A 26519-nucleotide genomic window follows, 5' to 3' on the forward strand; every position below is an offset into this window, starting at 1 on the left:
CTCCTGAGTCAAACAAAACTCTTTTCTCCAACGGCACACTTTTATGGCCAAGGCTCATTCCCAATTCCCCTTCTAATTATTAAAATCATGATTATTTATTATCCTTTCAACAAGGTTTATGGGATTTCCACCACCACAATTAGTGGCCAATCAATGTTACAACAAATGCCATAGAGAGCATGTGATAATCTGATTTGTAACAGCCTCCTGTGATGAGATCAGAGTTTGAGGTAAAGCTGGGCAAATACTGGAGCAGTCTGAAATTGCAGATAGCTCTTCCAAATCTGGGGGCAAACTGGACCTTCTTCACTGTAGTTGTGGTCTTTTTGTGATCTCTGAGATTTAGCTCTGTGCTGAAGAAAGAACTCTAGGAAGGATCTCCTGCAGTATACTGTATGTCAAATGTTGCTGCTGCTGCATATACAGCTTTTTCTGCTTCAGTTTCTGTCTCAAATTCCCTGTGCCAGTACGCTGATGAAATGTCCATTTAAGGTGATCATAGAAGAAAAGGAGTGGTTCCATTACTACAAGCCAGGAGACTACTGGATTACAGGAATAATGTCTGGAGTTATAGCTCTGTTGTACCCATTTTCATTCTCCAAGCCTCCAACCCATCAACTGAAAAGGTAATTGTCAACTCATTCAAGGATTCTGGGCTTTTTTCCTCCCACCTAGCAGGAAGAGCTTGCTAGCTGCTAGAAAGGAAAAAAAGCCCAGAATAGAGTGGGTGTGATTCTACTGAGCTGGTGCTGCTAATATTTTCTTAATCATATTTTCATCCGTAGGGATCTCTTCACTTTTACAATTTTGTGCAAATACACTTCTAGCTGCAGTTATTACATGAATAATCAAGTATACATTTTCTTTATTATAAGCTTCTGGTAGAATACACAACAGGAATACTCCAGGTTTTAAATCGATATTTTGCTGCGTCATCTTCTCCAACCACATACCTTCAATGTCTTTTCTAGGAATGATTTCCTTTCCCCTATTCCTCACCAAGAGAAAAGCAAGTCATTATTGCTCATCCCAATTTGCTTTAGAGTTAAGGCTCCTGGGGAACCTGATGATTTTGTAAAACCTGAGTTTGCAAAGTTTCTTTTTCAGTTCTTCCACAACTGTCAGCCTTAATACTGGGCAACACTGGGCAGTGCCAACACTGTCCCACAATGAATCTTGCCTGGATGGGGTTCTGCCTGCTTTCAAAATGACTACCTTGGGACTGTGGAGAGTCAGCAACTTATTTATTCATATTTATTTTATTTATGTATTAACAATAGTAAAACAGTAACTCCCAATAAAGTGATTGAATGATACCTTAGAACAGAGTGAGATCTCTTGAATTTTCTCCCCACTGTTTCTTCCCCTTCCTTACATTTACTCTATAATTCCTACTATGCTCTCCACTCTTTCTTTCCACCCTTTAACACTTTTGCCACTTTTCTGGCTTCCCTGTTCCTTTTGGTTTGAATAAAAGGGATACTTTTTAAAAACCAAATTCAAGGACGGGAGAGACTTTATTTGATAAGTTAATATTTAGTCAAGAGGAATCACATTAACTGTAGTTAACTGTAGAATATAGGATAATAACTCTAAAGTCGTGAATGTTGTTGTTCTTAGTCACAAAATCGTGTCTGACCCATCATCACCATGGACAACATTACTCCAGGCCTTTCTGTCCTCTACCATCCCCCAGAGACCATTTAAGCTCACACTGACTGCTTCAGTGACTCCATCCAGCCACCTCATTCTCTGTCGTCTCCAGCACCATAGTTCAAAGGCCTCAATTCTTTGGTGCTCAGCCTTCTTTATGGAAACCATGAGTATTTTGCTGCTAATCTCCAGGTCTAAGGAAGGCTTGCTAAAGAGATATCCATCTTCAGATAGGTAATACCACTTGCTAATCTAGCACTGGAATCCCAACAGTTAGTCCTCTCCAGGGTGATATAACAGGAAGAAATAATATCATATGATCACAACCTATACATGTACACTTGGTAGCATCCCTTAATAGCATTCTTGAGGATTGGAAAGAAAAGGATCTTATATAGTTTTTCTGTGTAATTTTGCCACCTCTTCTTAATCTCTTCTGCCTCTGTTATGTCCCTACCGTTTTGGTCCTTTATTATGCCTATCTTTGCAGGAAACGTTCCCTTCATATCTCCAATTTTCTTGAAGAGATCTCTGGTCCTCCCTATTCTTTTGTTTTCTTCTGTTTCTTTGCACTGTTCATTTAAGAAGGCACTCTTATCTCTTCTAGCTATTCTCTGGAATTCTGCATTCAATTGGGTGTATCTTTCTCTTTCTCCCTTGCCTTTCGCTTCCCTTCTTTCCTCAGCTATTTACAAAGCTTCCTCAACAGCCATTTTGCTTTCTTGCCTTTCTTTTTCTTTGGGATGGTTTTAGTTGCTACCTCTTGTACAATGTTGCGATACTCCATCCATAGTTCTTCAGGCACTCTGTCTATCAGATCTAATTCCTTAAATCTATTTGTCACCTTTACTGTATATTCATCAGAGATATGATTTAGTTCACACCTGAGTGGTATGATTTTAATTACATTTTACGGATTGTTGTGAATTGATATGAGTGATATATTAGCTTTATAAATAGGTAAGTGGATAAAATAAATGCTTCGGTTTTGCAAAAAGTTTATTCTAAGCAGATTGAAACAGTTACAATAGTAAGAAACCTTCACACTTTCTTTTTGAGAAGACGATGGTGTGGAGGTTTCTTGCTATTGTAACCATTTTCCTTACCTGGCTCCTGAACTATAAGAATAATTTTCCTCATTTTTCCCCCCAAGTCATAATGTGGAGAAAAAGGCAGAATTAGTTCTGGTGATTTTGATAGCATTCCTTTGATCCTGACATAACAAGCTTGCTATCTCTCTCTGATATTTTTTTTTGGCAAGAAGCTCCTAGTGGTGTCAATGGGACTGTTCTTCTCACAGAAATTTCAAAAATGTCTATCACTTGCAAAATTCAAATAAATTGAATAATTTAATTGAAACGTCAACTTGCAAAGCATCCCTGGCCTGCTCTCGAGTTGCCATAGGCAAGTGGGATGGGAAACCGACAAAACAGCACAGCAACCAAAGACAGATGCACATTCTAGAATTATATCTCTCAAGGCTGTATCCCAGGGTTACCACAGCAGCCGGAGGGGAGTGATCTCTCCAGCCCGCAAAATTGCTCCGTTGGCAATGTGATTAATGACACACCATGAGGGGAGGAGGAAAACAAGGTCATGGTTGGGGCATTATTTACGTGGGGTCAGATTTGACTTCACTTGGGAAAGTGCCTATATGAAGCTCCTAATAACTAACTGGATTTCTTTTGAAGCTTGGTTAGAGGCTCATGATTTAATTAGGGCATCTGTCGGATCCCTGACATGAATAAAGAGAAGTTGATTAACTTTTTGGCACTGCACTCAGTGGTGGGATTCAAGTAATTTAACAACCGGTTCTCTGCCCTAATGATTTCTTCCAACAACCAGTTTGCCAAACTGCTCAGAAAGTTAACAACCGGTTCTCTCAAAGTGGTGCGAACTGGATGAATCCCACCACTGATTGCACTATATAGACATAAAGCTGCAGTAAATATGATATACTTTCATGAAAAGCCAAACTGAAGATTTCTTTCTTTCTTTATTGGAATTTGTCAAAGAAAAATGAGAACAAGAATAAGAGAATAAAAATACAATGAAAGGGACGATAGCAGAGGTGAAATTCAAATTTTTTTACTACCACTTCTGTGGGTGTGGCTTGATGGGCATGGTGTGTCTTGGTCGGTGTGGCAGGGGAAGGATATTGCAAAATCCCCATTCCCACGCCACTCCCGGGGCCAGCCAGAGGTGGCATTTGCCAGTTCTCCAAACTACTCAAAATTTCCACTACTAGTTCTCCAGAACCTGTCAGAACCTGCTGAATTTTACCCCTGGACGATAGGCACATTAGTGCACTTATGCATGCTCCCTCTACTGACCACTTAAGTATGAAGTAAGATCCATGGAAGTCAATTTGTGACTGAAACTGTGAAAATTTGTAGCTGAGACAACTGAATCAGGTAGGGCATTCCAGACTTTGACAACTGTATTACAGAAATCATATTTTTACAGTAAAGTTTAGAACAATTTACATGGAATTTAAAGTGTTCGCCGACATATTATTGCGATTAAAACAGAAAAAGTCATTTACAGGTAAAATATCACTGTTTAATTTTGGATGCAATACCTAGGCCTGGCCACAAGGGACGCAGTTCTAAATTATCCAAACTGAGAATTTTGAGCCTAGTAGCATAGGGAATTCTATTGTGTAAAGAATTGTGCAAGACTTTTCTCGTGAAGTACTTCTGAACCCACTCAATTGTACTGATGTCAGATATATGGTGGGGATTCCAAACAGTTAAACAATAATCTAAGGTTGGTCTAGCATAGGTTTTATAAGCTCTAATGAGCAATACAATGTTTCCAGAAAAAAAAGCTTCATCAAATTAACCTTACAACTCTTAATGCTTTTTTAGCAATGATGTTACAGTGAGCGTTGGAGCATAAATTGTTAGAGATACAGTAAGTACACCTATGTTCTTAACAAGATGAGGGTCATCTGCTAGATCAGAGATCCCCAACCTTTTGGACCTTAGGGACCACTGAATTCATAATTTGAAATCCCAGGGACTGCTAATATGATCTGCCTAATGACCGGCTGGGTGGGTGTGGCCAACTTGATGTCACCCATGTCAAAGGGCGCCTTACCAGCCTCTACTTGCCACTCCTCGCCTACCCGCCTGGGCACCTTAGGGCCCCAAGAGGAAGCAGTTGTTGGAGCTAAGCAGCCACCATGAGAAAGAGTTGGCAAAACATCTGGCTCAGTTCAAATTGGATCTGACCAAGAAGGAGGCTCAGCAGAAGCACCTCACTGAGGACTACAAGCATTGTCTTTCCATGCAGAGGGAAGACCTGTGGGACTACAAGGCCAGTTACTGGCACCCCAGTTAGGGCCCCAGTTGTTGGAGCTAAGCAGCCACAACCAGTTGGTGACCACTGTGCTAGATCAATGCCACTTTTCTTATACTTGACATTCTGGTGATGTTTACTAATATATAAGACAGAGCATTTATGAATTGAAATTTGAAGTTGCCAAATAGATGACCATTCAGACACCATTCAGAAACATAGTTGAGATCACTTTGCAAAACAACAGAATTATCTGTAAAATTGAATAATTTTACATCATCGGCAAAAAGAATGCAATTGCTTTTAAGTTGATCACATAAATCATTGATATAGAGCAAAAAAAGATGATGAAATTTTTTACATTGCAGTGAGAACACCTTCTACCAAATTCTGCCCTTCTTGTTGGCTGTTCATGAGGTCAACCAGAATTCAAGGCTCTTACCCAACATCACCCTGGGCTACAACTTCTATGGGACCTTTTTCAATGCAAGAATGACATATGAGGCCATGCTGGATGTGCTGTCTACAGGACAGGAGAACATCCCAAACTACAGATGTGGAAGACAAAAGAACCTGCTGGCGATTCTTGAAGAGATGGATGCTGAACTCTTTGATCATATTTCCAATGTCTTGAGCATCTATAAAATTCCACAGGTATAAAGCCAAAGAAATTAATTCTGGGTTGTAAAATGTTCAGATTTGCCTAGAAGGCAGCACTAGAGGGTAAGTTATAGAGCTTGATATTGGTGTATTTTGAGCGCTGTACACAAATGCAAAGTGTGAGCTCACAGAACCAGTTTTTAAACCGGTTGCAGTCTACCATTCTATGAATATACATACTTTGGCTTTGGGCCATGTGGCCAGCAGGCCTCTGGTAGTAGAAAAAGTCTGGGTGTGACCATTGGGAATTTATGAAAATTATGACGTTTGAAAAGTTAGACTTTGTCATAGAATGTATGAGGGTTGAATCAGTGACTTTTAAACATTTTGAAAATTTAGTGACCAATGCAAAAGAGATTTTTTTCCATAGAATCATAGAATAAAATGTACATCTCCTTACACAGAGGAGGAATGGTCAGACCACTGTAGCCAAATTGCTGTCCAAGTTTTCCTTGAAAATAACCAGCAGTGGAGCTCCAGGAGGCAGGCTGTTCCAACTCTTCATAACCCTCACAGTGAGGAATTCCTCATATTTATAATGTTGAGACTGAAGTGAAAAATTCAAAAGAAAGATATGAAAAAAACAATAAATGGGTCAAGATAAGTAGAAGGCACCTCCAGAAACAGCTTTTACATACTTTCTCTAGTATGCATAAAAAAAATAGTGTACATAAAAAAGGCTGAGCGCCAAAGAACTGAGGCCTTTGAACTATGGTGCGGAAGAAGACTCCTGCGAGTCCCTTGGACTGCAAGATGATCAACTGGTTAGTCCTAGAGCAGGGGTCCCCAACCTTTTGGAGCTCAGGGACCACTAAATTCATAATTTTAAATCCCTGCCTAATGACCGGCTGGTTGGGTGTGGCCAACTTGATGTCACTCACATCGAGGGGCACCTTGCCAGGCTCCTAGCCTACCCGCCTGGGCCCCTTAGGGCCCCATGATGCAGTCTCACTGGAACAAGGCCCTCCGGATCTTCGCCACCAGTGGCACTTCCCTCCAGCCTTCACCCAAAGCCCCGCACCAGGGGGCTGAAACAGACCTCAAGTCAGAATTTCTTCCCCCCTCTGACCCACACAAGAAAACCTCAAAGGGGGAGATTCTGCAGCAACACAAATGTTCTTTGCACATATCCGACCCAGGGGCCGTAGTTTGAGGACCCCTGATTTAGTGCAATATAAAAAATGAAAATAATTTTTCTGAGGACCACCTAAATTTTCTCGTGGACCACCAGTGGTCCATGGACCATCAGTTGGTGACCACTTTCCTAGAGGAGATCAACCCTGAGTGCTCTTTAGAAGGCCAGATCCTGAAGATGAAACTCAAATACTTTGGCCACCTATTGAGAAGGAAGGTCTCACTGGAGGAGAGCCTAATGCTGGGTAAGGAAGAAGAAGGAGATGACAGAGAACGAGGTGGTTGGATCGAATCACTGAAGCAGTAGGTGTGAGCTTAAATGGACTCCAGAGGATGATAGAGGACAGGAAGGCCTGGAGAAACATTGTCCATGGGGTCACGATGGGTCAGACACAGGGGTGAAATGCTTCCCAGTTAGGACTGGATCGCCCGAAAATCCCTGCTCCCCCGACCACCACCATGCCCAGCTGAGCCGCATGATCATCAGAGGCTTTTTTTTTACTTTTAAAAGCATTTTTTTACTTCTTCCGCTGAAAAAATGCTTTTAAAAGTAAAAAAAAAAGCCTCTGATGATCGCGCGGCTCAGCTGGGATCATCAGAGGCTTTTTAAAGCATTTTTTTAACCACCTCTTCCGCTGAAGAGTTTGCAGAAAAAAATGCTTTAAAGTCTCTCTGACAATCCCAGCTGAGTTGCCTGATCGGCAGAGGCTTTTCAAAACGTTTTTTTGCATTTGCAGAAAAAAATGCTTTAAAAAGTTTTAAAAAAAAGTTGGCCACGCCCACCAAGCCACGCCCACAGAACCGGTAGTAACACATTTTACATTTCACCCCTGGTCAGACATGACTTCACAACTAACAACAACAATTAATGTACAACACAGAAGAAAGTATGTCATAATATTCTTTCCTATTTTGAACTGGAGCTTGGCAAAATGCCAGTTGATTTGGGTTTTTTTTTTTAAAGGAGGTTAGTAAACTGACTTCTGCATTTCAAATGTCTGAAAGAAATTCAGCCAATTAAAGAGTTTATATAGAATGATTTCAAATCAATTATATGAATGAAGACAATGAAATAATAGACCAATATTAAACAATTCCTGAGGGGGGTTGTAACAATATTTCAAGCCCAACATACGAAACAATCAAATAAGCAGTAATAATCTATGAGAAATTAATATGTTTGTCAGTTTAAAAAGATATTCCATGAGTGCATAGCAGTTTTCCAGTATTTGTGAGGCTGCCATAAAGAGGAGGAGGTCAATTTATTTTCCAAAGCACCAGAAGGCAGGACAAGAAGCAATGGATGGAAGCTAATCAAGGAGGGAAGCAACCTGGAATTAAGGCTTGGAGGACAATTAATCATTGGAACAGATTGCCTTCAGAAGTTGTGGGTGCTTCATCACTGGGTTTTTTTTAAGGAGAGACTGGACAGTCACTTGTGTAAAAAGGTCTTGGGTCTGCTGCTTGAGCAGGGGGTTGGACTAGGGCTGGGGTGTCACTCGATTTCATTGAGGGCCACATCCAGGTTGTGTCTGACTTCGGGCGGAGGCATGGCCAAGGTGGGAATGGGCAGCACGATGTCACTTGTGTCAGGGGAACCTGCGGTGGCCTGAATGCTCTGCCAGCGAAAATGGGCTCCTGAGCCCCGTTTTCATCTGGGATGGCCTCCTGCAACCCTCTGCCAGCTTAAACAGAGCTCGGAGGGGGCATGCATGGCCCTCGCAAGCTTTATTTTTGGCTGGGAAGCCTCCTGCAACCCTCTCCTTGCCAAAACAGAGCTCGGGAGGGCCATGCCCGGCCCTCTCTAACTCCATTTTCACTGGCAGAGGCACTGCGGGCTGGTCCTTTGCTATTTCAAGGGCGACCCCACAGGCCAGATCTAAGCACCCTGCAGGCCAGATCCAGGCTTGGGCCTTGAGTTTGATACCCCTGGACTAGGGTCTCCTGCATGAGCAGGTGGTTGGACTAGAAGACTTTCCAGCTCTATTCTGATTGACTAATTGACTGAGTGGATGGGTGACCCACAGAGTTATAATGTGACCAGAAGGGTGTGCTCTATGAGGACCACCAATGAACATCACCCACAGATAATTCAGAGCTCCCTGGTTTCAAAGGGAGCATAGAAGACAAAAGGACAGAACATCAAGGGAATTAGCAAAATTCATGCAGTTATCATTTGAATTGTCTCTCAGCAGTGTGGAAAGGCCCTTAGATTTACCATCTGACTTTTATCATTAAAACTGGCACAAACTACTGTTAGAAGAAATATCCTTCTGGGTTCAGTTACAAATGGGGGAAAAGCACTGGAAGTTATTATAAATTAGATGGAAGTTGCTTGGAAAGATGGTATTAATGGTGGACAGGATCACATGCTTTGATCATGTTGGGTGAAGAAAAAAAGGGAAGAGATGCTGAGAGTGACTGAGTTTTATGCCCCCTCTGAATTTGAACTTTATTCTGATTGGTTGTCAGACTCCCATAGGGCCATACAGGGGCAACTCTGTAAGTTGTGTTTTGAGTCCATGATTGGTTGAGCCTTGCTGGATGGTGAAGTACTGAAAGGGCTTTGGAATTGCTATTATGGTTCTGCCTGAAGCAGGTAGATCTTTGTTATGTAGAATAGACTGGCTCAGGCCTTAAAGGCCCATTGACAAAGATGGGGGGGGGCGGAGTTTCTGCCTCCCTTTTAGGGGAAATATTCTTCCCTTTTAATGTTTCCTAAATATCTCATTTTCCTAGGAGGGGGTGGGCTTTGAAACAGAGATGAGCACCACCCCCTAGAGTCAGGAACGACTAGCACATATCTGTGAGGGGAACCTATACTGTCAGATGTAAATGCCTTATTCTCTAATGTGTAAATAATGTATATATGGAACATCAGGGGTTAACTTATTACTTGAGCTTTAATGTATTCATATTTTACCACTCCCATTCCTGGCTCCGCCCCTTGTATATAAAAGGAGCCATCCTCCCCATTTTCCTTGCTTCTATCTTGAATATTCAGCGAATATAGAATGCCTATTATGATTAAAGAGAATTATATTTAAACCTATAACTTCTATTATATTTATTGAGTCTGATCCTGAAAATATTGCAACAAGCTGGTAGCAGAGGATGGTTAATTGACTCAATAAGTAATTAAAAATGTCCAAGAAAGATAGGCCCAACACCAGGGCCTACAGCAAAGAAATAGAAACTGATCAAGAGATGATCAACGAATCCACTAATGCGATTTCGAGAGAATCCGAAGAATACACCACTGAAGAAGAAGAACTGATGAGTGAAAATAACGACCAGGAAGAAATCGAGATAGAAAATAACGAACTCAGGTCAGAAATATTAAAAATACTAAAAAGCCAAAAGAATGATGAAAGCCTCATCGCGGACCTCCAGGAGATGCTGAGGAACAGCGGAGCAGCGAGAGAGAAAAACATCATTAAAGAAAAACCCAAAGATCAAAAAACTGTGAGTGAAATGACTACTGAGAAAATAGTTGTAAAAAAGAAAAGATGTGACCCCGCGCGAAATTTTGAACGGCAGCCATCTTGGTTTCAACGAACTTCAAAAGAGAGTGAAGCAGAGCCAATCAAAACGCTCAGTTCAAAATTTCTGGCGCGAAAAACGCTATCAGACGAAGAAAGTGAAAAAGAAGTCTCAAACTCTTCAGATGAACCAAAATCAGAAAGTGAAGACGATTTAACAAAGTCTCAAGTAGAGTCAGCAATGAAAACACTTTTTGCTGCTTTTGGGCCAAGATTGAAAATTTCTAAGACATCAACGAAGAAGCAAGCAATCAAACCGACAACTCAAGACCTGCACGCTCCCATCCTGACTTCGAAAACGACGACACCCGAGCCCAGAGAGCCATGCCGATTCCGTCCTACACCGCAGACAGAATCGAGTGCCAGCACACACAAGAGAAAGAGAAGAACCGCCGCCATCACCAAAGCCCCAAAAACCGAGCCAGAGACCGACTCATCTGAAGAGGAGCGGATCGAGAGAGCTGAAATGGAGAGAACCTTCCACAACGGCGCCAAAGAAGAAATGAGCAACGCGCATGTGCAAAACTACGTAGACGGCCCCGAAAGACTTGAACTGGCCAGAGAACCGCGCAGACTCGTTACAAGCATCCCAATGCCGTTCTGTAATTTCCTGCACTTGAGAGACCACGGACTGCCTCAGGTTGTAAGTAATGGACAAAATAATGTGGGGAACTTACCCAGTGACTTCCCAAAACTTAGAGTTGATGGCATTAATTTACAAGAGTGGTACCAACAGCTTCAGGTTATTTTTATGAAAGAAAATTTACTATTCTTTATAACTAGTCCTCCAAGAAGACCTTGGACTTTAAAAATAGACTGTTTACATCATAGAGCATTTTTCATAATAATTTCTAGCGTGTCTCCTGCAATGTATCATAGCATCAAACCAAACCTAACTGTATCAGAAATAATTCAATGCATGTTTAATCTATTTCACAGCGATAGCGTAGCCACAACCACAAGAATGTCTAAGGATTTCTTTTCTTCTAGAGTGAAACCAGGGGTTTCTATAAGTGAACATTTGATAAATCTAAACAAAATAAGAGCTGAGCTGCAATTGAGGGGGGAAGTGATTTCAGATCAAACTATGAAAAGTGTTATTATCAATTCACTTGATCCATCATGGGATAGCTTTATGTCACACTTAGATACCATTAATTTGGGATATTTATCAATAGAAAGTCTATCTAACAAATTGATAGCAGAAGACAATTCAAGAAAAAATCGTTCCAGTAACCAAACAGAACACAAATCTTTTAGGAAAGTAGTCTTTCAAGATAAATATAATGAAGCCTTTAGATGCCACAATTGTGGATCCAGGGAACACAGTAGAAGAGACTGTCCCAAAGTCCCAAGGGAGAGACATAGGCCAGAATATAGGAGCAAATACAATTACAGGCAATCTTCCACAGATAGACACAAATATAGAAGTCCACCAAACTACAGAGAAAGTAGAGGGGGTAGAGAAAATTCAAAAGAGAGAAAATCTGGGTCACTAAATGGGCTAAATAAACAAGACAGCACCAAAACACAACAAGATGAGAACAATAATTGGCTTATTGATTCTGGTGCAACAAATCACACCACTAATAACAAAAGTATATTATCTTCATTTACAGAAGATAAGTTTGTGATAAAGGTAGCTAATCAAGAAAAGGTTCAAGTATTAGGCAGAGGAAATGTGACCTTGCCTGGTTTAGGGAAAATAGAGGGGGTATTATTAATCCCAGAAATACCTCACAACATACTAAGTGCTTTAAAACTAAGCAGAGAATCTGACATCAATATAGTTTTCTCAAAGGGGAAAGCAACTATAGAAAAGAACAAAACAAATGTAGGCACTGTGATGATAAAAGGGGGTCTACCCTATCTGATAACCAAAGAAAGATGGTTACATAACATTGATTCAAATATGGAAGATTGTATTGAAGCAGATGATGAAAATGTCAGTAACAGTGACAATGATGAATGTAAATTAACTCATGATAACAAAAATACACACAATGAGAAGAAACCAAAAATAGGTAAACCAATTCATGATGAGTGTGCTCATATCTTACATAGGAAGTTAGGACATGCTAGCTTTCCTGTAGTACAAAAAATGACTGAACACGCAGAAGGTGTAAAAATAAAAAATTGTGAAAATTATTTAGAATGCTCAGTATGTAAATCCACCAAACTAAAAACCAGTCCTAGACCAAAAAAATCTAACAGATCAACTAACAATATTTTTGATTTGGTACATATGGACTTAGTTGGTCCATTAACTCCATCAATTACCTATAGAAAACGTTACTTCCTAACAATAGTGGATGATTACAGTCGCTATGGTTTTGTTTACACATTAAAGCACAAGGATGAAACCTTTCAGAAATTTAAGGAATTCTACAAACGCATAGAAACACAACATAATATCAGAATAAAACAAATTATGACAGATAGGGGATGTGAATTCATGTCTAAAGAATTCTCCCAATGGTTAAAGGATAGAGGGATGCTACATTTCACGTCCAATCCATTTTCTGCCTTTCAAAATGGGATTGCAGAGAGAAAGAACTCCACACTACAAACCATGATTAGATGCACATTAGAGGATGCTGGTTTAGGCAAACAATTTTGGTCAGAAGCCTTACATTATTCAAATTACACTCAAAATAGAACATGGTCCAGTATTGTGAATAAGACACCATATGAGGTGATGTACAATAGAAAACCTAAATTAGCACACATGCACATATTTGGAGTTACTGCAGACGTGCACATACCTAAACAATTGAGGAGAAAGGGAGAAAACGTATCCAGGAGATTAAGATTCATGGGATACGAAACTGGAACCAAAGGGTACAGATTCATCGATAATAATAACAAATTTATAGTATCCAGAACAGCTGTGTTTCATGAGCAGGCCAATTGGTCTAAGTTGCACCTTAATGAAATTTTTCCTAATAAAAGCAAAGATAATATATCTTGCGAGGAAGGAACAACAGAAAATCAAAATATTAACAAAAGTAAGAACAAAACCAAAACTTGGACAAATAGTCAGCATAAAATAAAGACAGACACATTAACAAAAAAGGAAGCCAGATATTTGCATGACAACCATAGCAAACCTGAAAGAAATATTAGAAATAATAGAAACCAAATACCAAATAAATACAAAGATTATATTATGCATATGGATGGAGAACAAATAACACCTAATACATATGAGGAAGTATTGAAACTTCCCCGTGAAGAAAGAGAAAAATGGGAACTAGCTATGGAAAAAGAAATGAAAAGTTTACAAGGATTAAATGTATTCACACCTGCGATCGCACCTAAGGATAAAACAATTATAGGTACCAGGTGGATTTATAAAATTAAGAATTTAGAAGGAGGTAATACCTTATACAAGGCCAGACTAGTTGCACAAGGTTATGCACAAAAATATCCAGAAGACTATACTGACACATATTCACCCACAGTGAGAACAGAGAGTGTCAAAACAGCTCTTGTAGTAGCATCTGCACTCAATCTAGACGTGTTTCAATATGACATACAGACTGCATACTTACATGCAAAATTAGATAAGGAAATATATGTAAGAGCACCACACAGTCAATACACTAATAAGAACGAAATTTGGTTACTAAATAAGAGTCTGTACGGATTGAAGCAATCTGGCAAAAGATGGTACGATTGTTTGGTAAAAGTACTAAAGACCATGGATTTCAACGCCACCACTGCTGATAACTGTTTCTTTGTAAAAAAAAGTAATGATCATATTGAATTTGTATTAATTTATGTGGATGATATTTTATATATTGGAAAGCATAAAGAGAGCAGGGAAATCTTTGTAAATAAGTTAAACGAACACTTCTCATTGAAATCACTAGGTAGAGTGAATAAATACCTTGGTGTACAAATTAACAAAACAAAAAGGGGATTCAAACTTACTCAAAAAGATAAAATCATTGAACTCCTAAACAAATGTAACTTAAATAATGCCAAAACATGTGACACACCTATGCAAACTGATTTTCTTAGAAACAATGATGAATCTTCCCCTGAGTTTAAAGACAACACATTTTACAGATCAGTTATAGGTTCACTCCTTTATATATCTAATTGGACTAGGCCAGATATTGCATTACCTCTCAATTTATTGTCAAGATATGTTAGCAAACCAACCTTGTATCATTGGGAAGCTGTCAAAAGAATTTTAAGATATCTGAAAAGTACATTAGATTTTTGTTTAATATTGGAACCCAATAATGACAAAGAACCAAAAATTACTTGTTATGCTGATGCAGATTGGGCTGGTGATACATCATGCAGAAAGAGTACCTCTGGTTATGTTTTTCTATTGAACGATTGTCCAGTTTACTGGTATACTGGTAAACAAGAACTGGTAGCCACCTCTACCACAGAAGCAGAATATGTTTGCTTGTCTAAAGCTGCAAATAACCTTGTATGGTTCAATGATTTGATCACAGATGTTTGGAAGAAACCTACTTTACCATTTATTATGCATGAAGATAATAAAGCGGCCATTGAAATTTCTAGATCCGATGCAATTGGACAAAGGTCCAGGCATATTGATATAAAATTTAAGCACGTGAGACAACTATCTCAAGACGGATTCATCAAAGCAATACATTGTGATACTTCTGAACAATTAGCTGACATATTAACAAAACCCTTACCTTCTAAACAACACAAATATTTAACTTCTAAATTATATGTATTATATTGTCCTGAATCTGAATGTAACTGGTGTTGTATAACGAACCGGCATTTAGAGGGGGATTTGTCAGATGTAAATGCCTTATTCTCTAATGTGTAAATAATGTATATATGGAACATCAGGGGTTAACTTATTACTTGAGCTTTAATGTATTCATATTTTACCACTCCCATTCCTGGCTCCGCCCCTTGTATATAAAAGGAGCCATCCTCCCCATTTTCCTTGCTTCTATCTTGAATATTCAGCGAATATAGAATGCCTATTATGATTAAAGAGAATTATATTTAAACCTATAACTTCTATTATATTTATTGAGTCTGATCCTGAAAATATTGCAACATATACCATTACTGAAAATATCTCATGTTCCTAGGATGGGGTGGGTGCTAACTTCCTACACTACCAATACCTTCCCTTTTATCTTAGATCAACTATAATGTCATCAACCAGACGGCTGAGAAAAATCATCATTTTCCTTTTTCATATCGGATGACCCCAAACCAAGAACCTCCTTACTCAGCAATCGTCAAGCTACTCCTGCACTTCCAATGGACGTGGATCAGCCTCCTTTCTCAGGACAATGAAAAGGGAGAAAAATTCAAAAGACGCTTGGAAGTTCTTGCTCTAAAAAATGGTATTTGCATTGTCCTCTCAGGATTTGTCCCAGAAGCAATTCTGCCGACAAGTGCTGGAGAAACTCTCATGCAAGAAAAAAGGAAAATGTTCCTTTCTCTTATCAAGAGTCAAATAAAAATTATGGTATTCCAACTGGATTTTCAGGCCTCAGGAATGTTAGCAGTAATAATACAAACGATTGATATGACTAATACATCCCTTGTGGGAAGGGTGTGGATTGCAACAACTTTGACAGCTTTAAGTGTAGATAATTTTGACCTCTTGGTTGATCTCCAAAATAAATATGCTTTGTTTTCCTTCCTCATCAAGACAAAGAGAAGGACTCAGTATTATGACTTTAATTCTCATGCATCTATGTTCTTATCGTATGGAAAGGAAGCATTCCAATGTTCTTTTTCAAGTCCTGTGTTATCTAAGAAAGTTTGGAAAAAATGTAGAGAAAAGGAGAATTGGGAATTTCCACCCCATGATGTGATTGCAAGAATCATGTCTCAGGACTCCTCCAGTATTTCCCAAATAATTCAAATTGTGGCCTGGGTCCTCAGTGCTGCCTCTTCCTCCCAATGGAGTAAGAGGAGAATGCAAGTTGAAGACCATCAACCACCCCAGATTGTACAGCCATGGCAGGTAAGTCTTCTCCCTTGAGGTTCCATGGATTCTCCCCTTCCAATTCCTCAATATTAAATTAGATGTAGAAAAGGGTGAGATATTCCAAAGAGCAATTGACCAGTTTGTGATATTTGAGAGTGGGTGTCAATTCTGAAGCTGACCTGACCGAGGCCATTTTGATGCTTCAGTGTTGCCACATTGGAGCTGAGGGATAGAGAGGGAGGGGAGGAATAGAGATAGCTGGAGTTTTGTAGCCAAAACAAAATACTTTCTCCTGGGAACCAAATAAATTCCCACTGATGGCCGGAGGGAGGATGAGTAAAATCACCAGGCAACCGGATGACACCTTGATTGGACCATGTGACTGATTGTTTGGTAAGGGGAGGAAAACTTTTACTTTTAATTAGGTGAAAACTGTGGAAACCTTTAGAGTCAGGTTTCACCAGCCTATGCCTATATGATATGTCCAATAAAACTGATGTTTGAGGAACCTGCTTGCCTCAGAGTCCTGTTTGCTATGGGCCTATTACTTGGAAACCTGATGGTGAGTTAGAGAGAGATGATAGAGAAACATCTTCCAAAGTTAAACAACCTGTGCTAGTTTGGGATGCTTTGGTGACAGAAATAGCTCTATGGTGACAACATAATTTTCAAAACTAAACAAGCATCAGAATATTCCAGCAATCCTCAACCTTTATTGTGATCACAAAGTGGTCTCCAAGCTAAGGAATTCAGCTGGATATTTTTTCTGGATTAAGATTGAATTTTGCTAGCTAACTCTGCTAACTTCATCTTCATCAGGTCTGAGGGCAAAATTGTATTCTCCCTCTTCTCCCATTACATGTTTTCCCATATCTGCAAGTGGTCTTGCCTCAGAGTGGGCTGTGATGGTGAAGCAGCAAAACATAGAACATAAAACATAGAATAATAAGCGTTTGAAAGGATCTAAGAGGTTTTTCTAGTCCAACCCACAAATTGAGCAGGAGACCCTGCACCATTTCAGACAAAGATGCAGCAGCTGCAGGCTTGTTGTAGCGAAAGTTACAGGAAGCTGCTCCCTTTCTTAAATATGCTGCCGCCATTGCCACCCTGTTCCATGCACATGCGCACACCACTGATAAATGCTGAATGAATAAGTAAATGGTGTGTGCATGTGCACCCAGCACATGGAACAGAGTGGCGATGGCAGCGACATGTTTAAGAAGGAGAGCGGCTCTGCTACAAGAAGCCTGCAGCTGCTGCATCTTTTGGAACAAGAAGCACCTACAGGAGCACCAAAAAAAAAAAAGGCTGCGGCTGCAGGCATCTTGCGACAAGAGGGGGGGAGGCAATGCTGGCATTCAGCCCAGTGGCGATGTCTCAGCCATGGCTTGCCTTCCCTTAAGTTAAGGACACATAATGTGGCAAAAGGAGAGTGGGCAGCGGCTCAGGGACAAGGCCGGAGCCAGGAAATGATGCATTCTCTGACCCGGTCGAGGCGGGCAGTGAGTGGGTGGCAGCTGCAAGGACTCTGGGAATCACATGTTCCTGGGCCTGGGCCGTGGCACCCAACCGAAGTCGAACGGCGAGCAGGCGGCATGCATTGCTTACCTTTGGTGAGCTGAGCAGGTGAGGTGACTGGTGAGGCAAGTAGCTGGGCTACATGGCAAAGGGAACTTACATAGGGTGGGAGTGGGTGGGTGGGCTGAGCAGCCAGAAGCAGCGAGTGAGCCAGAAGAGGCGAGAGAGCTGGAAGAGGCGAGCGGGCATGTGTGGGCCACCAGGGATGATTGCTATGGTTCGGCGAACTGATACCAATCATCCCTACCGGTTCACCCAAACCGGTCCAAACTAGTAGGATTTTACCCCTGCTGTAATTGTTGTTGGTATGTTTTAGCCTTCAGCTCCCTAATCATTTTTGTTGCTCATCTCTACAGTCTTTCCAGTGTTTCAATATCTTTTTTATATTGTGTTGATCAGAACTGGATGCAGTGTTCTAAATGTGGTCTTACTAAGGCTTTGTAAAGCAATATTAGAACTTCATGTGATCTTGATTCTATCCCTTTATTAATGCAGCCTAGGATTGCATTGGCATTTTTGTCTGCTGCCACACATTGTTGGCTCATATTTAAGTGATTGTTCACTAGGACTCCAAGATCCTTCTCACGGTTACTGGTATTAAGCCAAATTTCACGTAGTGTCAACTTGCAAAGCTTTCAAGTTGCCATGAGCAGGAGGGAGGAAGAACTGAAGTGAATTCCATACATTCTTTCTCACCGCAATCAGAAGGAAGGTGTAAGGTTTCACAGCCAGCCAAAGTGGTTAATTGGAGAATGTGATTTATGACATGGCCAGAGAGGAGGGGAGAGACAGGGTCATAGGGGAACGTAAATCTACGTAGCATCAGTCCTAACTGCATCTGAGTATTGCCGGAATGGTGCTCCTAATAAATGAATGTATTTCCTTGAAGTTTGGATCATGGTGCATGAATTAATTAGGGCATCTTTCAGAATCTTGACACGTAGTCTGTACCTATACTGTTGGTTTTTGTTGAATAAGTGTAAAACCTTACTTTTATCTATGTTGAATTTCATGTTGTTAGGTAGGGGACCATGTTCAATTTGTCAAGATCTTTTTGGATCTTGAGTTTGTCTTCTGGAGTGTTGGGTATTCCTGTCAGCTTAGTGTTATCTGCAAATTTGATCAGTTACCCTTCAATTCCCCCACCTAGATCTTTTTTGAAGATATTGAAGAGTGCTGGGCCTCAAATGGAAACTTGGGGTATCCCATTGCTTACTTTCCTCCATGTGGATGAGGTTCCCCAGAGGACTACATGTTGAATATAATTTGTTATCCAGTTACAAAGCCACCTGATGGTGGTGGTGTTATCTATTCAATGTTTTCAAGAATGTGAGATAATGAATTATTTGGATGAGGGGATAGATGGGGAACTCATCAAATTTGCAGATGACACCAAGCTGGCAGGAGTAGCTAACACTTAGGAAGATAGGCTTAAGATACAGAAGGATCCTGACAGACTTGAACATTGCGTGCTATCTAACAAAATCAAATTTAATGGTAAAAAAAGTAAGGTTCTACATTTAGGCAAGAAAAACAAAGTGCACAGGTACAGTATATGTGGTACCTTGCTCAATGGTAGTAACTATGAGAGGGATCTTGGAGTCCCAGTGGACAACCATTTAAATATGAGCCAGCAGTATGCAGCAGCTGCCTAAAAAGCCAACACAGTTGTGGGCTGCATAAACAGAGGGATAGAATGAAGATAACGGAAAGTGTTAATAACCCTTTATAATTCCTTGGTAAGGCCATTCCTGGATCACTGCATCCAGTTTTGGTTGCCACAATGTGAAAAAAGATGTTGAGACTCTAGAAAGAGGGCAGAGAAGAGCAACAAAGATGATTAGAGGACTGGAGGCTAAAACATATGAAGAACAGTTGCAGGAACTGGGTATGTCTAGTTTAATGAAGAGAAGGACTAGGGGAGACATGATAGCAGTGGTCCAATATTTCAGGGGCAGCCACGAAGAAGAGGGAGTCAAGCTATTCTCCAAAGCACTTGAGGGGAGGACAAGAAGCAATGGGTAGAAACTAATCAAGGAGAGATGCAACTTAGAACTAAGGAGAAATTTCCTGACAGTTAGAACAATTAATCAGTGGAACATCTTCCTCCAGAAGTTGTGAATGCTCCAACACTGGACGTTTTTAAGAAGATGTTGGATAGCCATTTGTCTGAAGTGGTGTAGGGTTTCCTGCCTAAGCAGGGGGATGGACTAGAAGATCTCCAAGGTCACTTTCAACTCTTCTCTTCTCTTCTCTTCTCTTCTCTTCTCTTCTCTTCTCTTCTCTTCTCTTCTCTTCTCTTCTCTTCTCTTCTCTTCTCTTCTCTTCTCTTCTCCTCTCTTCTCTTCTCTTCTATAAATATTTGAAAAAAAGCTGTAAATTCCTGGAGAATGACTGGAAGAAGCATCCCATGAAACGCTGAATCAATCTGCTTCAGACTGTAGTGATGATTTGAAGAGGTTAAATTATTCAGAGTACCTCCAATCTGGAATAATAGCAAGAAAAATATTGAATAAAGGCTCAAATTGGAATGTTTTTTTTTTCCTGCAGCTTCATAGGTTCCTGAGAAACTTCCAACATCACAATATTTCCAGAGATGGGATTTTTTTTGATGAAAATGGAGTTCCTGTTGGTGACTTTGATATCATGCAGTGGACATCATCTTTGAACAAATCAGATGCGGGGGTGAAAATTGGGAATGTAGAAAGACAAGCTTCCTCAGATGTCAAGATATCTGTCAATCAAAGCGCCATCCAATGGCCAACTTTATTTAACAAAGTAGTTGAGGCTGCTTGGATTTTGCTCTTCTATTTATCTCCATATGTGGAAATTTTTCTACTCAGAAATAATTCTTATTGGGGCCAGTTGAGATAATTTCCAAATAAGAGAACTTAAAGCCTCATTAATTCATTAGATATCATTTTACTTTAGAGGTTTTACAATAATCTATCATACAATGGAACCTGCTGCATTGTATTGCGGGATTTGCAATCTACATTATTAAACTGAAATATGTTGCCATAATTTATAGTACATCAAATTTATCTTCTTTTCAGTAAGAGAAAATCCAGAATGTCTATGGAGATTCTCAGTCATCCAGGTTGTATCAAAGGTGCTTTTTCAAAAGGCACTTGGACTTTGTTTTCCCTTGAAGATGTTTCACTTCACATCCAAGAAGCTTCTTCAGTTCTGACTGAATGATGGAGGATGGAAAGATTTGGAAATGCTGAAATAACTGTGTTGTAAACAGGATATAGATATAGATTCAGGAATTGCAGAAAGGTTCCACACCCATTTGAACTATTCAGGTGACCCTGAGGGTGCAGATCAGGGCCGGATTTTCCTATAGTCTAACTAGGCTTCAGCCTAGGGCCTCAAGATCAAGAGGGGCCTACATTCAAATTGTTAGCAAAATTAAAATTACACTTTCACTATAGGTGAAAGGGCCTCATAAGTGGAATAGCCTAGGGCCTCTTTTCATCTAAATCCGGCCCTGGTGCAGATAAATTTCACGTGGCCTCAACAACTTTCAGAAAGACTGCTAACAACCAGATAACTGCAAGGATTATAAATCCTTCCATACTTCACCATTCAGTCAAAACTGAAGAAGCTTCTGGAATGAGAAGTGGAATGTCTTTAAGGGAAAACAAAGATCAGTTGTCTTTTGAAAAAGCACCTTTGGGAGAAAAATCCAGAATATGAAAAGCAAAGATGTAGAAAAAATATATACCGTATTTTTTGGAGGATTAGACACTCCGGAGTATAAGGTGCACCTAAGTTTTGGGGGAGGAAAATAAGAAAAAAAAATCTGCCTCTGCCTACCAGCATCCATTAGTATTCAGCTGGCTAGCATCCTGTCAGTGTGTGAGAGAGTTGAGGACTGTTTGGAAAGTGAAATATTATTTGCTGTGGGAGCAACATGAAAGGAGCGTGGGCGTGGCTTAGGTCAATTATTCTAAATTTGCATGCTGTGCTGATCTCTGAAACTGAAACTGAAACTCCTCTGTTCTACTTGTGTTTTCCTTGCTGCTGCAAACTGTGACAGTCCTTGCACAAACAGCCAGGTCAGCCTCAGCACATTATTGCAGCCTGATTCAGTATGAGCAGCTGATTGGCGGGTGGATTGGTCTCCCAGAATACCCTCAATCAGCTGTTCCAGGCTTCAGGGATTGCCGAAGACCATTGCTTCCTCCGTGCCTCGCATTTTTGGCTACGTTCGGTGTATAAGATGCACTGAAATTTTCACCCTCTTTTGGGGGGGAGGGAAGTGCGTCTTATATTCCAAAAAATACGGTAAGTTATATCATTCTTACATATGCCCTCAGGAGTAACATCTTTTGTAATGGAACTACTTTCCTTTGGGGAAAAAACTAAGGCAGTGAGTCTATTTTGGGATCTACAGTAGAGATTGATAGAGAAAGAGAATGATCTTTCATTTGCCCCTTGCAAGTAGAGTAATTACAGTTCATGCTACTACTTCTTGACTGATTTCGCTCAATGTGCTCCTGAGCTTTTGGAAGCCACTTGATTTCAGTAAATCCTTCTAATTCATACAGTATATCATCCTGACTAATGTTTCTGTTTATGTTTAGATGGTGCCTTATTCAAGATGTACAGAAAGTTGCTCCCCAGGTTATGCCAAGGTTGTGAGAGAGGGAGCCCCAGTTTGCTGCTACGACTGTTCTCTGTGTATGGAAGGAACATTCTCTGTGCAAGAAGGTACAGTAGGTGGCTCCAAAAAAAATCAAGATACAATCAATATTCTATCTTGTTTTCGGGGGGATATTTGATAAAGAAGCAAGAAAAACATTAAACTTCTTGAAGGCATCCACAAACTTCAAAGATTGGGCACTATCACCAAATCTGGATGATGTTGTGAGCATTAAAACATATAATGAAAGGTTGCTGATTTCTACTGAGTTGTTACTTTTTTGCTTGATTTTGGGAAAGAGGACAGGTTTTGAGACCTGATAATCACATTCATCTTCAGCTTTTAAAAAGACTGTTTGATATTTTAACTAATGCTGTATAATATTAATATCACTGGGGAGAAATATTATTCCTTGAAAATGGAGTAATTGATTTCTGATGCAGTTTTTATGCTCCTAGAGCTGCAGAAACAGATTCATGCTAACCAATTTTTTTTCTCAGATGCAGCCCATTGTGAAAAGTGTCCAGATGACCAGTATTCCAATAAGAAGCGAGATCAGTGTGTCCCCAAAAATATAAGCTTCTTATCCTATCAAGAATTGTTGGGACTCATCCTGGCTTTCTTTGCCATTGCTTTGTCCCTAACCACCGCCTTTATTCTGGGAATCTTCATGAAATACCGAGACACTCCCATAGTCAAAGCCAACAACTGTGAACTCACCTACATCCTCCTGGTTTCACTCCTGCTTTCTTTCTTGACCTCCCTTCTATTCATTGGTCGCCCCGTGAAAATGACCTGTCTCCTTCGACAAACCATTTTCAGTGTTGTTTTCTCAGTTGCTGTGTCTTCCTTGCTGGCCAAGACTGTCATGGTGGTGGTGGCCTTTCTGGCCACAAAGCCAGGCAGCAGCATGAGGAAATGCCTGGGGAAGAGTCTGGCCAACTCTATTGTTTTATCCTGCTCTGGTGTTCAAGTAGGCCTCTGTATGATGTGGCTGGGAGTCTTTCCCCCATTCCCAGATTCTGACTTTCATTCCCAACCAGAACACATCCTGCTGCAGTGCAATGAAGGCTCTGTCACCATGTTCTACTCTGCTCTTGGCTACATGGGTTTTTTGGCTGCCATCTGTTTCTTGGTGGCATTTCTGGCTCGAAATCTGCCAGGGGCCTTTAATGAAGCCAAACTGATCACCTTCAGCATGTTGGTTTTTTGTAGCGTTTGGATCTCCTTTGTTCCCACTTATCTGAGCACCAAGGGGAAATACATGGTAGCCGTGCAGATCTTCTCCATCCTGGCCTCTGGCCTGGGTTTACTGGGCTGCATCTTTATCCCCAAATGCTACATTATTATCCTGAGACCTGACATGAACACCAAAGAACATCTGAGGATAAAAATTCATTAATTTTCTTTGTGTTGGTGTTTATTTTGGTACAGTTTACATGCATAATAAAATCACATACTTTGAAGTTATCTTTTTTGTCTTGTCACGTATCTTTCTTCATTCCATGTGAATTTTGAATTATAGTAATTGAGTAGTAAAGTTATTTAAAAAGCTTCAAGCTATTTGAAATAATCATATCCTTCAATTGTCCTAATCTGAATTCATATTATGACATTTATAAAATTTCTGAAGCCAGGCCAGATAAACTGTGACCAGAGATGTTCTGATATGGTTTTATATTAAATTATAGGTTATGGCTAATGACGACGTGTGTTTTTGTTACTATATAGGTTGGTGTGCTGGTGTTATATTTTATTTTCTGGGATGATGTTGTGACTTTGTTTAAAAAATAGTTAATTTCAAATATTATATATATTTGATTGATCTCTTCTGGCTTGATAATGTAAGATCATTCATAGATAAATGAGATAGATAGATGATAGATAGATAGATAGATAGATAGATAGATAGATAGATAGCAGAGATCAAGAAAGAGAAAAACAGAGAAACAGATAACATATATTAAGAATAGATAAAATATCAATATGAACATAGGAGCAACTTTAATTTTTTTTCTCCACCCCTTTGAATCAATTAATGAGACAATTTTTTTTTTACAGTCTTCAATCAAAAGAAGACTTTTTGGGGGAAATCATGTAGACACCTAATTTGACAATGATGTGCTTATGAATATTAAAATTGGTTCCTGTTTTTTTATCCATGTCCATATTCATTTCAATATCCATTTCCATTTCCATTTCCATATACTGTACATATAGTAGCATACAGTGCTTTGTATATACAAAGCACTGTGAAGTAGTATATAAGTCTGCTATTGCTATTGCTATCATGAAAAGTCAGTAATGGGCCATTGTTTCAGATTAATGCCCCAGGGAATTTTGACATTTTATTTTATTTTATTTTATTATTTTATTTTATTTTATTTTATTTTATTTTATTATTTTATTTTATTTTATTTTATTTTATTTTATTTTATTTTATTATTTTATTTCATTTCATTTCATTTCATTTCATTATTTCATTTCATTTCATTTCATTTCATTTCATTTTATTTCATTTTATTTTATTTTATTTTATTTTATTTTATTTTATTTTATTATTTTATTTTATTTTATTTTATTTTATTTTATTTTATTTTTATACCATCCTTGTCCTACTGGACTCAGGGCGGTGAACAGCCAAGGATAAAAACATCACATGCAAAATTTAAGATTAATTTTAAAGGAATTAAACAAGTTTTGGCCTAATATAAAATTTAAAACACCCCAACTAAAATCCATTAATAATTAAAAATATCTAAGGTGGGGGTCAAGGTAGCCCAGCTTGATGAAATAAAAAAGTTTTAAGGGCATGGCGAAAAGCACGGAGATCCGGGATCCTACGTATCTCCGGGGGCAGGTTGTTCCAAAGTACAGGTGCTGCCACAGAGAAAGCCCTCCCCCTGGGGGTCGCCAGCCGACATTGCCTGGCTGATGGCACCCTGAGGAGCCCCTCTCTGTGGGAGCGTACTGGCCGGTGGGAGGCTATCATTGGCAGAAGGCAGTCCCGTAAGTACCCAGGCCCTAAGCTATGGAGCGCTTTAAAGGTGGTAACCAACACCTTGAAGTGCACCCGGAAGACTACCGGGAGCCAATGCAGCTCACACAGGAGAGGTGTCACATGGGAGCGCCCCATCACTCTCATAATCCCCCATGCGGCCACATTCTGCACCAGTTGGAGCCTCCGGGTGCTCCTCAAGGGGAGCCCCATGTAGAGAGCATTACAGTAGTCCAGGCGAGAAGTGACGAGTGCCTGAGTGACCGTGTGTAAGGAGTCCCGATCCAGAAAGGGACGCAACTGGTGAATCAAGCAAACCTGATAAAAAGGCCCCCTGGCCACGGCCGTCATATGCTCTTCTAAAGACAGCCGTGCATCCAGGAGGATGCCCAAGTTGCGAGCCCTCTCCGTGGGGGCCAGTAACTTGCCCTCAATAGCCAGCGATGGCATCAGCTGGCTATATCGGGATGCCAGAAGCCACAGCCACTCAGTCTTGGAAGGGTTGAGTCGGAGCCTATTTCTCTCCATCCAGACCCACACGGCCTCCACCGGGACATCACTTCAAAGACTAGATCGTCTTTGTAAACATTAAGACTGATAGTCTCTTCTACATTTTGAAAGATACAAGAAATTTAACAGGGGGCTCCAATAGCACTTAGGCTTATATACCGCTTCATAGTGCTTTACAGCCCTATCTAAGCAGTTTACAGAGTCAGCATATTTGCCCCCAACAATGTGGGTCCACATTTTACCGAACTGGGAAGGATGGAAGTCTGAGTCAATCTTGAGCCTGATGAGATTTGATCTGCCAAAATGCTGGCAGCCGGTGATCAGCAGAAGTAGCCTGCAGTGCTGCACTTAACCACTGCATCACTGCGGCTCAACAAGAACAACAATAGATTGCTCAATATGTCATGATCTGGAGTTAACCATCCTGGAGTATCAAACCGTCATTGAAGAAGATGGCCTCATCCACATCAGACAAAATAAGAAGAAATTATAATGGCCCACTGCATAGTTCAAGAGTGTTGAACTGTTTTTCCACAT

The 26519-nt window shown here is 40.1% G+C and overlaps 1 protein-coding gene across 1 annotated transcript; it reads left to right on the forward strand.

Annotated features, from left to right (window-relative positions):
• Positions 1 to 474: 474 nt before the first annotated feature.
• LOC139310139 (vomeronasal type-2 receptor 26-like) lies at positions 475 to 23876 on the forward strand. The gene is made up of 5 exons (XM_070934297.1): positions 475 to 626; positions 5325 to 5610; positions 6548 to 6760; positions 22416 to 22542; positions 22975 to 23876. The coding sequence occupies exons 1-5, from the start codon at positions 475 to 477 to the stop codon at positions 23874 to 23876; spliced, it is 1680 nt and encodes a 559-aa protein (XP_070790398.1).
• Positions 23877 to 26519: the final 2643 nt, after the last annotated feature.

This window comes from Pituophis catenifer, unplaced genomic scaffold (genome assembly GCF_029215685.1).
Source record: "Pituophis catenifer annectens isolate HBS135680 unplaced genomic scaffold, rPitCat1.0.hap2 SCAF_2, whole genome shotgun sequence".
Taxonomy (NCBI): domain Eukaryota; kingdom Metazoa; phylum Chordata; class Lepidosauria; order Squamata; family Colubridae; genus Pituophis; species Pituophis catenifer.

Excerpts from the sequence above, each read along its gene's own strand:
- LOC139310139 (XM_070934297.1), top strand. The coding sequence starts at position 475 with ATGAAATGTCCATTTAAGGTGATCATAGAAGAAAAGGAGTGGTTCCAT. Across the intron at positions 627-5,324 it reads CCAACCCATCAACTGAAAAG|TGAGAACACCTTCTACCAAA; the intron begins GTAATTGTCAAC and ends TTTACATTGCAG. Across the intron at positions 22,543-22,974 it reads AACATTCTCTGTGCAAGAAG|ATGCAGCCCATTGTGAAAAG; the intron begins GTACAGTAGGTG and ends TTTTTTTCTCAG.